Source organism: Siniperca chuatsi, linkage group LG7 (assembly GCF_020085105.1).
Source record: "Siniperca chuatsi isolate FFG_IHB_CAS linkage group LG7, ASM2008510v1, whole genome shotgun sequence".
Classification (NCBI taxonomy): domain Eukaryota; kingdom Metazoa; phylum Chordata; class Actinopteri; order Centrarchiformes; family Sinipercidae; genus Siniperca; species Siniperca chuatsi.
In genome coordinates, this window is record NC_058048.1 from 14774686 (window position 1) to 14789674 (window position 14989).

At 39.5% G+C, this 14989-nt stretch overlaps 1 protein-coding gene across 3 annotated transcripts in view; it reads right to left on the bottom strand.

Moving 5' to 3' along the window:
• The window catches only part of gucy1a2 (guanylate cyclase 1, soluble, alpha 2), a 63851-nt gene that overhangs the window by 32306 nt on the left and 16556 nt on the right, over positions 1-14989 (bottom strand). For all 3 annotated transcript variants that reach the window (XM_044203569.1, XM_044203567.1, XM_044203568.1), the window contains exons 3-4: positions 13622-13746; positions 10179-11092 (exon numbers count right to left, since the gene is read on the bottom strand). In XM_044203569.1, coding sequence (XP_044059504.1) covers positions 10179-11092; positions 13622-13746 — 1039 coding nt within the window. The remainder of the gene's footprint in view (positions 1-10178; positions 11093-13621; positions 13747-14989) is intronic.

Consider the following 14989-nt stretch of genomic DNA (forward strand, 5'->3'; position numbering starts at 1 on the left):
CAATAAAAACAAAAAAGGAGATTGTGCATGCAGTGGGAGGAGTTCCAGATTAAATACAATTTTGTTTGAAATGTCTTTTCAAACAATTTGACAAAAGTCTGAAAAGCTCCCATAGCCCATTAGCATACACTTTTGAGACGGTTCCTAACTTCAGCTCCTCAGTTTCCCATCTTCTGTCATCTTCAAGTCATGCACAGTGCCAGGCTTCAATATCTGATCCTGAGGTAAAAATAACACCTGTGGAAAATCAGTCAGCTTTATTTCCCACTGCACAACTAATCTGATGAGAAGTTTTTGAGGATGAGCTTAAAACTATGTTGATGTCTGTGTATTTAGGGTTATGACTCTGAGAAGAAGAGGTGTGATGTTTGTGGTAAATTGTGTCAATTGGGAGACAGGTTGGGAAAGCGCGGTGGGGACTGATGGTGGGGGACGAATATCATTGTACCTGTTCAGAACACATTATGTGTGCATATCTCAATAATGTATTCATATTCGGTTACACCCTAAATAATCTATATACTGTATATATACTTAGCTCAATTAACTTGGTGAGTATAATGTTATTAGTAATGATAGGAATGATGGCCAAAACTGTGAAAATAAGATCCAAGTGGTCATAAAGTTAAGATTTAAAGTTATCCTTTAAATCAATCAATTACAAAGGAGAAAATGGCAGGGGGAAAAGCAGATTGGTTTGAAAAGTTTTTTTATGCTTTGAGAAATGCGGACTGTAGAAAATAGGTTGCAACTCAGTATCAGGAGGATGTACCTGATATTTTGTGTATTCAGTGTATATATCTGATGGAAAAACAAATGTGACATTTTGGGTTGGCCGACACCACAGCATCAGGAGGCGGGCCCTGCCAGTGGCCAGCAACTTCATCAAGTCGTCCTGTAAGACTGTCATAACCTTCCACAACGACTGCAAGACGACTGCTGATAATATTCAGTTGTTTTACTGTTGTGCTATATTGTTTTTCTGTAACTGTTTCACTGCTTTTTACTGTTACACAATGAAGTTTGAAATTTCAATCTAACAACTGTTTTTAATCATGTGCAGTAGGTATAATTATACCAGTGTCTCACCACCTTTCTCTCAGTGTCTCTGTTTCTCTGTCATTCTCATTTTCTGTCTTACTCTTTCACAAAGTCACACACACACACACACACACTGATACAAACATATATGGACATACACACATACACACATCCCTGGAGGCAGTTGTGTTGGCCTAGTTGTGCGTCTCTGTTTAACTCAGCTCTCTCCTCTCCTTCTGTCTGCATCTCTGTCATCACAGCACAGAGAGAGAGGAGGTGAGTGAACGAAGGATGAAGCAAGGGCAAAAGGAAAGGCCACACAGAAAGAGGGAGAAGGGTAGGAGAGATAGAAAGTGAGGTGGGAAGGCTGAACGAAAAAGGGAAAAGAATGGAAAGAATAGGAGCATTGCAGAAAAAGCTGGATGGTTAAAGGGAAAGACAAATAAAGAGAGCACAAAAAGGAAGTGATAAAAGCATGATGAGACCGTGAAAACGCAATAAAAGCAGTCAGACAGAAACAACAGTACAACAGCATGACTGAACTTTAGGGAGGCAGTAAAGAAGGCATGTAAAATTATTTTTTATAAAAGCAGATAAAAACACAGCAAACTGTAAGAAGAGGCCAGTATGTTGTGTCCTAGTCCAGTATGAGTAGTGATTCTTCTTTATAGCAGGTTGTTACACATTTACACTAAGCCCTTGTTCAAGGTCACTGCATTGTCACCACAAGGAAATGAAAACAACTCTAAGAATTCTTCACAGATAACTGATGCTTGTTTGAATGTTTATAATGCTATATATCAGGCCATGAAAACAGCTTGTATGGAGGATTATCAAAATGTACAGATTCAGGTTGCCTATGGCTAACCCTAACTCTAACCCCATTTTGGATGACACAGTCCGAGGGATATGTCTATTTAATTGCACTCACAGAGAGCTGTGTAATATTATGCACAGCCTAGAAAGAATGCTTTTAAAATGTCTTTTAACAGTAACTCCACTGACATTGCTATGGCAGTTGAAGGACACAAATTGGGGTTGCACAATCTACAAATTGGAAAGAATTAAAACAGGGGAAAAAATGTATGAAAGCATAATTTAAAGTTCTGCTTTATAGGAACATTGAGAACTGCAATTCAGTGTTTCACATTCTCTTATGAAACATCATTGAGTGTTGTGAACGCAGCCCAATGTATGGCTAGAAAAAGACAGACAGGTTTCATTCTCCAACATGAAACAGCAACTTTTCCATTATGAAAACATGAACCTTCTTCTTTTGTCATATTTTGCCCTATTTTGTTCATATAGTTTTCTACGAACGTTACCATATGTATACCAAAATGAAGTCAGCTGACAGTAGATGAAAAGGAGAGAAGGCAAGGGAAGGAGAAAAAGAAACAGCTGAAAGGGCCAGAGGTAGGAATAGAGGCAGAAATAGCGGGGGAGCAAGGAGAGAGGGAGAAGAGAGAGCGAGACACAAGGAGAAAGAGACGCACTGGACTTGAAAAATGGATACCAGGTACGAAAGAAAGAGATGGAGGGAAGGAGAGCAGGAGGTGGAACGGACAGCTAATGGATTGTCTTTTGTGAGCAGACTCTGGCATGTCAACAGACTCATTTGCATGAACAAGCACTGAGCAGCAAAGAGTCAATGAGTCAGCCTCTCTCATCCCTCTCTCACACACATACACACACACACACACAATGCTGCAATGCTCTTATCTTGTCAGACCCTGGTTATATTGTGCAGTACTCTTACATCCCACTCACACAGTAAAACATGTACAAAACCACAAATGCACACACTCACACACAGCATGTAGCCTAGATAAACACTACATTACAACCTTGTACCTTGCTGTTTCACATGAAAGAGTCAGCAGAAGCCATAAAATGCTGATGTCACATTTGAAAAAATCCCACCTGTGAGGTAAATTCATTTTATACTTGAATCAGATGTTGATATGAGTCTTTGTGGAATAAGCAAGTGTCATATTGCTGGATCTGTGCAAGCAATGAGAAAAATAACACTTACGATGTTTAACTGCAACTGGTACAGGTAATCAGTTGATAGGACTGTTTGAGTTGCATTGAATGAAACCCTTCAGTCAGAATACAGGAACACAATGAGTCTGCACCACACTGAGACACAATTTCCTTTAAGGATTAAAATGAGAAAAGTTATGCCAGATATGCCAAAATGAAACAAAATGAAGAAAATAAGGTTTTTAAAATGACATTTAGGTCAAGATCTACCATCATAAACCTTTTGTAATAATTTTGCTCCTTAAATTAAAAGACATGAGACCCATGCGCAGCCCAATACCAACTAAGCTAACAGTAATGGGAACAATGCTAGCCACGGGTGCAATAGGATGCACATTCAGCAGGCAGAGTGCCCTAGTAAGGCAGTCACGCCACTTGAGTTTCATGACTGTAGCAGCAAGGACTTGTAACCACCCACCTTCTTGGCTTTATGCTCTTCACCGGGCTGTTGGAAAGCTCCAGGCAATTTAAAGGTCACTGGAAATGTTCAGTGCTGTGCTCATATTTAGTTTTCAGAGAAAAAACTTGATGCTAAGCAGAGCTAAGAGACTCTACATGAGTCAATACTGTTCATACTACCTATTATTTACATGTATTGTTAATAGCGATCTAAATACATCATCCAGAAATGAGTCTCCAGTCTCTAAGTGGACCAAAATCAAAGTCAGACTATTAGCATCTTAAATATCTGAAACTGGTATTGTAGCACAACTCCAACGGTTGGAATCATTTTGAAAATGCTCGAATGGAGAAATGGCATACATTATTCCCAAGTATTTTATCAAAATTGATCAGTAACGTGCCAGTTATTACTGATAATGGATGGTTCACAGACTATCCACGCATTTCTGATTTCTAACTACTGTGATCGAGGTCTCTCCGATAACTTGTACTGGCTTCATTTTCGAAAAACTTGAAACTCCAAAGCCACCTCAACATCTAGTAATGAGGTATACGTTAGAAAGCCATGTGTTTAAGTATCTATACTGAATCTGGCAACAAACAGACCATGGAGATCCAGAGTAATGTCCACTGGTATAGTGGGCATTTTAGGACATCTCACACTCAGCTTGTCAGGAACAGTGTAGACTGATCAACATCACTGTAAATGCACATTGTTAGCCAAATGTTGTTGGAATTTTGTGAGTAGTGGATAGTAGAAAGTACACACATACTTTTTTAATCCAACTGAAGTGATCTGAGAGATTAGATTAAAAAAGAAAGCCAATAATCACATTTGTTTCAACAGTCAGACTAAAAGTAGCTTTGTCATGTTCATTACTTGTGGTGTTTTCTTTTTGTCTCTATGCCTCTTTTTCCTCCTCCCTTGTATTTTCATTCGCCCTGTTTTGTTAATTTAGAGTAGACAGAGACAGAGAGGCCAGTGATTTTCAAAGCACTCTCCACTGAACAAACAAACCATCACGGCAGTGATTTATCTAGAAACAGATCAAAGGTGGTGCTAATGTCAAGATTCTCTTTGTACTCAGATACGCAGGTGCACACATGCACACACAAACAAACCTCATTCAGCAACCCCTACTAATGCAATAGAGTAGCATTTGTTAAATAACAAGTATGACATTGCAGATTTGAACATCCTGATGGTTCCTCAAGCAAGTACTCCTAGTCCTTCACAAATTTTCCTTGTCCTCAATCTCCCTTTTTAACTAGCACATTACATAGGGTACAAATGTCATAGAAAAGAGCAGGATTTGTATCTGAATACTCAAAACATGCCATTTTGTCTGCTGAAAATTGGCTGAACCTAAGACAACTGCTGGTCTAAGCTCCAACTCTTGCTATATTTTTGTTCTAATAGAAAACAAATTTGACTCTATGACCCAAAGAGTCTGGGAAAACTTTTCAATGTTTACAGCAGTGACATCACTGCTGTGGAGGTAGGTGTTGTGATTCATGGATTCTCTGTCCTATGTCTCATCCTGTTATTTATTAAGAGAAAGAAAATATCAGCATTCAATTCCACATGCCACAAAAAGTGAGGACTTTACCTTGTGTATTATGTCTGACAACCAATAAAAGTGTATGCAAAATGCGCTATGATAAAACAAAATAAAACTTTGCATGCATTTACTGTAAGTTCCATGTATTCTTTAAAATCTGATGCATTAGCTAAAACTTGCTCTACTTCTGCTTGCTGGAGAAAGCAAGATTAGGGAAGGAGGATTCATATTAAGGATATAGGAAACTGTGGTGTAAGGGAAACATGATGAACAAGATGATGCACTGGTTAGAGGAGAGCTTTTGATGGTGTAAACTCCCCTGAGTGCTGACCACATTGCTCACATTAAGCAGATGGAGAGAGATGCAATTTGACCATTTCAGTAGGCCTTTGGATGTCTCTTGCACAGCCCATGTCCCTGGGCGAAGACAGGAAAGAAGTCAAACTGAAAATCCACTACAGGCCACTCAAATACACACACAGTGCAGCATAGGGGAGTGCTCTTTTGTGGCCTCTTTACCTTGGCCTGTCTCCTTCTCTTGCTGCCCTTTCTAGTGAAAATGTCAGCCCATCCTTCTCTTTCTCTCTCTCTTTATTCTGCTTCTCTGCCCAGGTAACACAAGATTCATATGGCAAAAATAAAGAAAAACAAACACATACGGCAACACAAATCTTTCAGGTGTCTAGTTGAAGGTGTTTGGAGCTTGGAGGCAGTGTCTAACTCAATCTTAAGCAGTGCCAGGTTCTGATCACTGGAGACAAACACAAAGGGAAATAGAAAAGGCAGCTACACTGACTCAGTGAAACCAGCATGCTGAAGTACCTTTTTAAACAGTGGTCTGTAGATGGGAGTGATGAGAAAGACAGATGATTATAGGGCCACCACACAGAACCAGAACATCGATACTTCAGCTAACCCTGAACTCAATACACACATACACACAACTATACAATCTTGTGACTGAACTTCCTGTCAGTAATTTACATATGTTGCCAATCCCACTCATCTGACATCTAAAAAGGCTAACTAAAATATTATAAATGTTTTTTTGTTGTTGTTTTTTTAAAACACTATGGTACACATACTATTTTGATTAGTGATGCAACAGCGATATACAATGTGAACTATATGATGGATCCATCCAAAAGCAAAAAAAGGTCCTTGCAAAAAAAAGCAAAAAAAAGTCATTATTGTTCTAAGGATAAAAGTAAACCATAATTTTTAAATAAGAAACCTCAGCTTCATTATACATTCATCTTCCTGAAATATGGAGGATAACACTAAAATTACAACTGCATTTCCTGATTCACAAAAATCCTACAGAAAAATTTCATTAAAATGTTTTAATGTTTTAATTCCATCATAACCTGTAAAAGCATACTAGCAGTTATTTGTGATCCGATCTGTGCAGCTACCACGAAATATAATCCAGCCAGTCACACAAGGCGAAAAAGAAAAAGCAGAGTAAAGTCTGTCTTATCAGGGAACTCTAATAGAGAAGTGGAAACAGGAGAAAGGGAAAGACTCATGAAAGAGAAACCATTTTTGGAGCAATTGTTGACAGCTATAACCCGTTTTTAAATTAATTTACACTCTGAACTGTCGCATAAGAGGGAGAAAATTAAAAAGTTGGGAATATGTGAGACGAGAAACCACTTTATGAAGGGGAAAAAGCTGGAAACTGGTGAGCAGCAGAGAGGGTGAGAGAATGATAGTGAATTTATGAGAGACACTGACAGAGAGCACATGAAAGCTGGCGAGGAGATGTACTGTAGTGGTACTCGAGGTCTAACTGTGAAGAGGGGAATCCTGCTGCTACTCCTGATAGCATGTGGAATGTGGGCATTGTAGTGTGTTATGTGCATCTGCATGTACATACGGAGGATCTGTGCACCTACATAATTGTGTTTTGTTGTCATCTGTTCAGATTAATGCACTAAATGGTTTATTTGGCCAAAGCAAGCAGTGCAAACAACTTTCATGAAGAGAGCCCACATGAATGATTCTCTTTTGTGGTGTTGACTCAAACAGAAATTTTCACATAGTTCACAAGTTGTGATGTACTAACTATTACTTCTAATATTGACAAACAACCATGGGCAATGTCATTTTTAAAAATGTTACTAAAATATAATAGCAGCGGAGCTGCAGCGATTAATCGATTAGTTGTTCGAAAGAAAATTCATTGGCAACTATTTTGATAATAATATGTGAGAGTTTGATACTTTTCTTTGTCATGCATGATAATAAACTGAATATCTTTGGGTTTTGGACTGTTGATTGAATAAAACAACATTTCTGACATTTTATAGACAAAATGATTAATTGAATAATCGAGAAAATAATCCAGAGATTGATCGATAATGAGAGCACATGCTTAAATACAATATCTATTTATAGAAGACGTATTGCCCTCTGTAGTCCTTTGAACATAAAACTTTCTCTACTGCATTGACATGACATGAATTAAAATTAAGCAGCAGAAGACACTAATCATCTTGCAGCAAACAAACAAATTACTTGACATAATCTCTAAATAAATACTAATCGTATCAGGTTTGTTTAGAAATGTCTTTTAACGGGTTTGAGTGCCGTGTGAGTATGCTAGCTGTCTCTGTGGGTTCTATTTACATGCCAGGGCAAAGACTAGTGCAAACAGTGCTACGACAAAGAGGGAAAACATGACATGACAGGACTTTTAACTTCACCATCTGTCTTTGGCTGCAGATATGTGGTGCTGTTTATTCACATCTTGCCACTCTGTATGATGCATAAAATAATATAATTTTCCTGTTTGGAGAAGTCATCTCTCCATTCAGTAAGCCATTTTTGTCACGCACCACTGTGAATTGGCACAGCTGTTTAAAAAGTATGAGACAAGTAAAGTAACTTGCTGAAAGGATAATGATTTACCTCCATACCCACCAATTTATATAGGCCATTTATATTCACAGATCCTTTTGTTCATATTGATGCTTTGTCCACATGAGCAAACATAGCAGGTGTGCTTGGGAATGCTCAAAAAGTCCGTGGGCATAAGACCTAGCACTGTGTTCTGGTCATTCTCAAAGAAAACCCTGTCTCATCTAGTTCACTCACAGAATTAGCCCCCAGCTAGACAAGATGCCACTAAGAAGAAGAAAAGAAACACAGCAATGTAAAAACAAAACTTCAAATGCCCCAACAACCAGTAAATACAAATAGGAGGGATTGTGTTCAACTAAACAGTGGCACCCTCAAAATTACAATCACGTACCCCAAGTGACCAAATGTACCTTTAAACAATATTGAGAAACCAACTTATTTTTAATTTGTTTGTTTGGTTTGTTGTAATTCTTACTTCCACTCTTGGCCTATGGAGGGTGTATAGGAGATGCTTGTGGCAGGGACATGGTGCCTCAACTTGTGTTCTGCAAAAGTAGACAAACACCTTTTCCCCTGTACCATCCAGTTATCTCAATCAGTGTTTCCTCAGTAACTGTACCTGATACTGTTACAAACTATCAGAAACTAGTTTATACCTTTGTGGTGGATCAAAGGGTACACATCTGCTCTCATGGGAGCCCATTATGTGCCAGTACTTTTCAATACAAATATTTTTGAGTGTGCGGCTTAAGCCATGCCTAACTCACCCACCCATACACAAACATACAGACACACACCGCACAGCACTGCAGCTGGACTGATCAATCTCCTCTCTGTCAGTTCTGGTTAGTGTCAGGGTGTTTGGTGCTGACACTGACAGCCTGCAGAGACCATCCAATCAATAAAGAACGGGATATAGCATACAACTCGGATTGATTAATTGTTTCTGGCAAATTGGAACCAATTCAAACCACATTCCTCCCGTGAAAAAACATCACAGGCTTGCGGGTGTGGTACAACATGTGGTGGAATGGCATTCAGTATAGACAAGAGTGCCATCAATAGTCTGATTTTTCTTTATTTTCTTTTTGAAGATGGTACACCCAAACTTTAATAGTAGGCAACAACACTGCTATTCTCCCTAGAAGACTAAGAACTCCAGAAAATAATTGATATATTCAACTATAGCAAACTCAGACACTAAACTCTGTCTTGACATCCACCCTCCTGGGGAGAACACTGGAAACCTGTGTGTTGGCATTCAATGGGAACGTTTGTAACAAACTGGGAATCAAATTCTGGCCTTCTTGCACACATTTCCAGTGTTTCAAATGAAACTCTCATTTGATAACATAACTGCAAACTAATGGTGATTTCTGTACTTTTTGTTCCCAGTACAGAAAGTTCTGTGCTTGACCGTGACACACAGTGAGTACATCACATATAAAACAAAGTGCAGTTATAACCTGATTAAGCAATTAATAGATGTGCTACTAAAATGGGTGGATTTCATCATGAAGCTTACTGTAGCACTGTAAATTACATTCTTATGACTTAGAGGGTAAGGATGGTGATACTTTATCTTTTTATTACTACCAGCAAATTCCATGAAAAGACACCTAACAATGAATTATCCTATTTGCAAGTATCATCTACATAGCTAAAGTCTAATACCAGTAGTAAGTATTTTATGTCTGTAGAACTCCACTCCAAAAACTATTAAAAAGAAAAACACATAAAAGAGCATCATTCCACAGCATTTGGGTGACATACTTGTTAATTACAATGAACATAGCCAGTGTAGTTTACTCCTCTCAGCAGTGTAAATACAGAACCATCTGCCAAAGATGGAGCTACTGTCCAGTGATCAAAATTGAATGGCAGAACCAGTTTTCAAATAAAAAACCCTGGCCATGTTCATTTTAATAACGGAATATGTCACCCAATGCAACAATAGCTCAAAAACTAAAAATCAAATAATTTCTGGATGTTCCATGATGTGGAGGCTTAAGCAATACTTGTTTCTAGGATAAATTCATTACTGATTTTGGTCTCCTCAGGGGATTGTTGATTAAAAAAAAGATAACATTTAAAATATGAAATTGCGAAATATGCCTTATCATTTAAAATATGAAACTGGATTTCAGTTTACCAAACAGTTACTATTACTGCAATAATTATGTATACTATGTAGTGAAAAGTAGGATTTGGACCTTCATCATGTGCTTTTCTATCTACATCTGTTATGTATAATATCTTTACCTTCTCCTTGGTGCCAGCCTCCTTGGTGCCATCGGGTCTGGTACGGATGGTAAATGGGGATGCAAGCCTCAGGAGGATGCCCTGGAACGAAGGCTCCATCTTGGGTGAGACAATCTCAAAACAGTCCCTGAACGAGAGGCTCCGGTGAGGCTCAATGCGAGCCTGTCTCCTCAATCCTTCTCCAAGCTGCAGTAGCTCCATGCGAGGCCCCAGGACAAGGTGAAATGGAAAGGCACGGCAAAACGTGGCCAGGCTGATGCACAGATCACTGGGGTTGGTGGAGAGTGAGAGGGGGGGCCGTTTAGTGCTCACCGGGGAAGCATTTGGGAAGGAGGAGAGGGAAGGTGGGCATGTCTCCTGGATTTGGAAGGACAAGCAAACTGTGGGAATAGAGGTTTGGAAAGGAGAGGGAGGGGACGGGGACGAGGAGGGTGAGGCAGTGGGGGACGCAGTCGGAGTGGGGGTTGTGGAGTCACCATCTGTGTGTTCTGTATCTTCATTGGGCAATAAGGGGGTTAGAGGTGGCACCTCTTCCACCTCAACTTCTGAATGAAAGATCCGCCTGGCAACAGCTCTGATCAACCCTGGCATGACCAATCCAACAACAGGGGCAGGGTTGAAACAATGAAGAAGCAACACCTTCCCTCTTCCATCTCCTTCTCCTCGCTCTCCAACTTTGTCCAATTTTCTTCTCCCTTTCTCCTCCTCGTAGGGATCCTTGCACTGGAAGGAGGGGCTCTCAGATGAGGCACGGCGCCCCGTGGAGGTGCGAATGTGTTCCAAAAGGGCATCAAAGCCATTGAAGAAGTCCTGGAGGTTGCCGCCTACAGCCCGGAGCACTCGTTCATTTTCTTCAAAGCAGAGGCCAAAGAACTCCTCTCCGAAATGCTCTCGCAGCTCACAGAATGGTACTCCTGGGAGAGAGGGGATGCAACACACCAATGTCAGCAATGCAGAATTGCACTCTTCTGAGGATACACACAAATTATCGTCATAAACAGTGATACACAACAATACACCTAATCTGCCCACATGCACACAATCAAATACCTACAGTGACAAAAAAATCTACATATAGATAGCAATATGAGATATGAGACATTAAGCATTCTGTAGACTTGCATCTTGGTTCACTGTCTTTCAATATCATTTCTTAATGCAGAAATCTGCTCTTGAACACTTAGCCTTCAAGTGTGTATAATAATTTCCCGTTACAGCTGCCTTTTACTTTAAACCAATCATTACCTCTGCTGCATGATATGTTTTGGCCAAGATTTAAATTCAGCAAAAATAATTTTAAGCATATCAACCACAGAAAATCAGTGTTCAAAGTAATCAAACATCAAAGCCTTGCTAAAATAATGAATATTGATAAGATAAAATAATCATGTCACATGCCTTCTGACTGAATAAAAAATAGGATTAAAGGATTAAAGCAAAATTAAAATTGACATTTAATATAAATAAAACCTGACATCACAAAATAGAACAAAATAAAAAAAATCCAAAAATGCAAGAAAATAAACAAAATTTGTAAAGCATTAAAAATTACTTAACAGGGCACAGCTACACAGACTTGTGGAAATAGAAAACTGCAAACAATGCACTAAGAAGTGATGCTGGTTCTTTAAGACACATTTAAAAAATGCAGTTGTTAAAAAAACCAGTCAAATTAGCGTTAATAGACAGATAATGTATGTTCAAACGCACATTTACAACTTAAACTGATACAGTGCCCACACATGCAAAATTGACTCTGACATGCACAAACCCCACAGAAGAAATTTTGGTATATTTTAGGCTAGGGGTGCACTGCAGGTGTGCATGCCAAACCCTGTAAAAACCTCACTGTGCCTCAAAAAAGTCACTTCACCAGCTCAAAGACACATGTAATCCAATGTGCCTGTTCAAAACTGAATTCACAGACTCAGATCAGTTTACCATGACACATAGCTCTTGGAGCACAATACACACAGGTGAGAGAGGTCAGGTGGGAGCATGATATTGACAGCCAGACTGGTGTGGCATCGGCAGTGATGTGGGCATTTTACCAAACTACTGAGGTAAAGAGGGTGCTAATCCTTAAGGTGAAGCTTTCAATTAATCAGTTGATGTACACTCTGATGTTAAACTATCGCCATGAGCTTCGGGTAGTGACTGAAAGAATGAAATCGCAGATACAGTCACAGGGGTTTTCTTCGCAGGAGGGCTGGGCTCAACCTTTAGGACAAATGAAGAACCTTGGACATCAAGAAGAACCTTAGCGTAGAACAGTTGCTCATTTCAAATTGAAAGGAGTCAGTTGAGATGGTTTGGGCACAGACATAGAATGCACATGGAGGGCTGTCCCAGGTGCTGATTGTGTAACAAGCTGCTGCCTTTCTAAAACAGGCGCTATACAGTAATTACATATAGATTGTAAGAACACGGACGGCATAGCACACATTCCTCTATGCTTTTATTTATGTAAATGTGGCCTTAAGATTTGTGGCACAACTCTGAGAGATTGAGATAGAAAAACACATGATGAAGGTCCAAAGAGATGAAGAGAGGAGAGGATAACTTGCAGGCAAAGACAGAAGGAGACAGAGAGGGGAGGCAGAGCTGAGGCGGAAAGCTAAAAAGGAGAGTGATGGAGATAGACAGATAAGAAGATGACTGAAGGACAGAGGAGTTAACAAATACAGTAGTTGTGTACAGTTAATACACCGTGGTGGTAGCTCTGCATGACAGAAAGACAGGACAGAGAAGGACTAGAAGGAGGTAAAAGACTGTAGATCGAGGCAGGAAGAGATCTTAGATGGTACAGAGGGAGGGCGAAGCTGTACTTAGTGACTCACCATGACATGTGTGTATTTATGAGTGTGTTTTTTCATGTTAGGCCATAGAGACAGTGTAAGCCTCGAGAGTGAGTCATACAGTGTGTGTGTGTGTGTGTGTGTTTGCGTAAATAGTATATTGTTAGTATATTAGTGTCTGTAGGCGCGCTACATTAGGCCATGATACTGTATTTCCCTTTTTCATTAAAAGTGTCTACAATGTGTTTTAGAGGTCTAGCCTCTGGGGGATGGCTTCATTTGATTGTGTAAATGTCCACACAGACATACACACATAAACAAACAATACTGATACTGAAGAACATGCATAGGGGAGAAAACAGAGAAAGAGTGCCTACGTGTATCTTGGCGCATAAAAAAATAATAAAATAATAAAAATAACACAGTACAGTACAATCAATCCTAAACAATAACAAAAATAACACAGCCAGAAACAAAGAGGTGACAACTAAATACATACAGTACATACACACACTCATAATCGCATCTACTCTTATACAGAGGAGACACAGACACACATATAAAGCCCGTCACTCCCTGCCCTCCCTTTCTCGCTGTCAAACACACAACAATACACACACATCTTACTTTACTTCACATACTTACCCAGTATGGTGGCCATGTACTGTAGGATTTGTAAGACATCTTCTTCTGAACCAGAATTTTCTAGAAAAGGGCACTTATCCTCTCTCCTCTCTCTTCGCCTCTCCTCGCTGCCAACTTCCTGACACCTGTCAAAGACGCAAACCAAACACACACACAGGATAAGCCATGATTAGCCATGAGATCAGCAAATAAGAAAAGCTAATAAGGCACTAATAAGCTAATAACAGGCTGAATCTCCATCTCATCCCCTCAAGCTGTACCATGGACAGTTTTTTTTACTGTACTTCACCACAATCTGTGCTGTTACCAGTTCTTTAGGGCTATTTATTCATATGAAAGTAGATCCATTAAAAACCCCTGACTGTTGTGGGTTATCCTGGATGAAAGGAAGTTTGCTTCTGGAAAGACACATTGCTACTGAGATGTTCAAAAGCAATTTTTCAGTGCAGTGCGCTCCACAAACAAAATTCCAGTCTATTCCATTTTGTTGAGGTGGTGGAATAAATCTCAGAGACACTATCTGCATGGATACATATAAGAATAAGTGAGAATATACTGTATATGTTTTTTGCGATTTGTGTGACCTGACACTTTAATTATCCTGTGTAGGTTCATATTTATTGGTCACTGAGCACAACCATTGAAGCAGCTGGACAACAGAAAGAAAGAGAAATGTGCTCAAGGTCACCTCAACAATGGTAATAGCGCAAGTGAAGTTTTTTTCATTTCCCCACACAGATTTATTTTTATCAGTCAGGGAATTAGACCAGAGACCCTCTGGTCACAAGCTTCATTTCTAACCTTTATGCCACTACTACATGTACTTTCCAACAGAAGGAATATCATTTGCTTTCAGGTTGATTTGCTTTTCTGGATTAAAAATGATTGAGATACTGTGTATTACAGAATTAATTTGACAGGTGCTATTAGGAGAGGATCAAATAAAGTGTCTGTGTGTGTGTGTGTGTGTAGGACGCAGACACTAAATATCATCACGTTCACATGAGGAAATGTCTGAAAGACTAGACTGAACTACTGATACTGAATATCACAAAGCTTATGTGCCAATTCCAAACGTGTTTTCAGCACCCCAGGCCTCACAGAGTATTGATGTATAGTGTTTATAGTAGTGGGGAGATAATATTATACAAACTCCCTGCATCGCCAACCATGTTCCCCGCAGCCCTGGCCCCGCATGTTATTGATGACGGATTTGCACATTGATTAGAAGCATTGTGTTCAGGGATAATATTGCATAGGTTTCCAGCATCTTCAATAATAATAAGATATTACAACGGGTCAGAGGGTCACGCCTCGATTGAAGACGGACATCTGGAGTTTTTGGACTTGAGACCAAAGCAACATTTT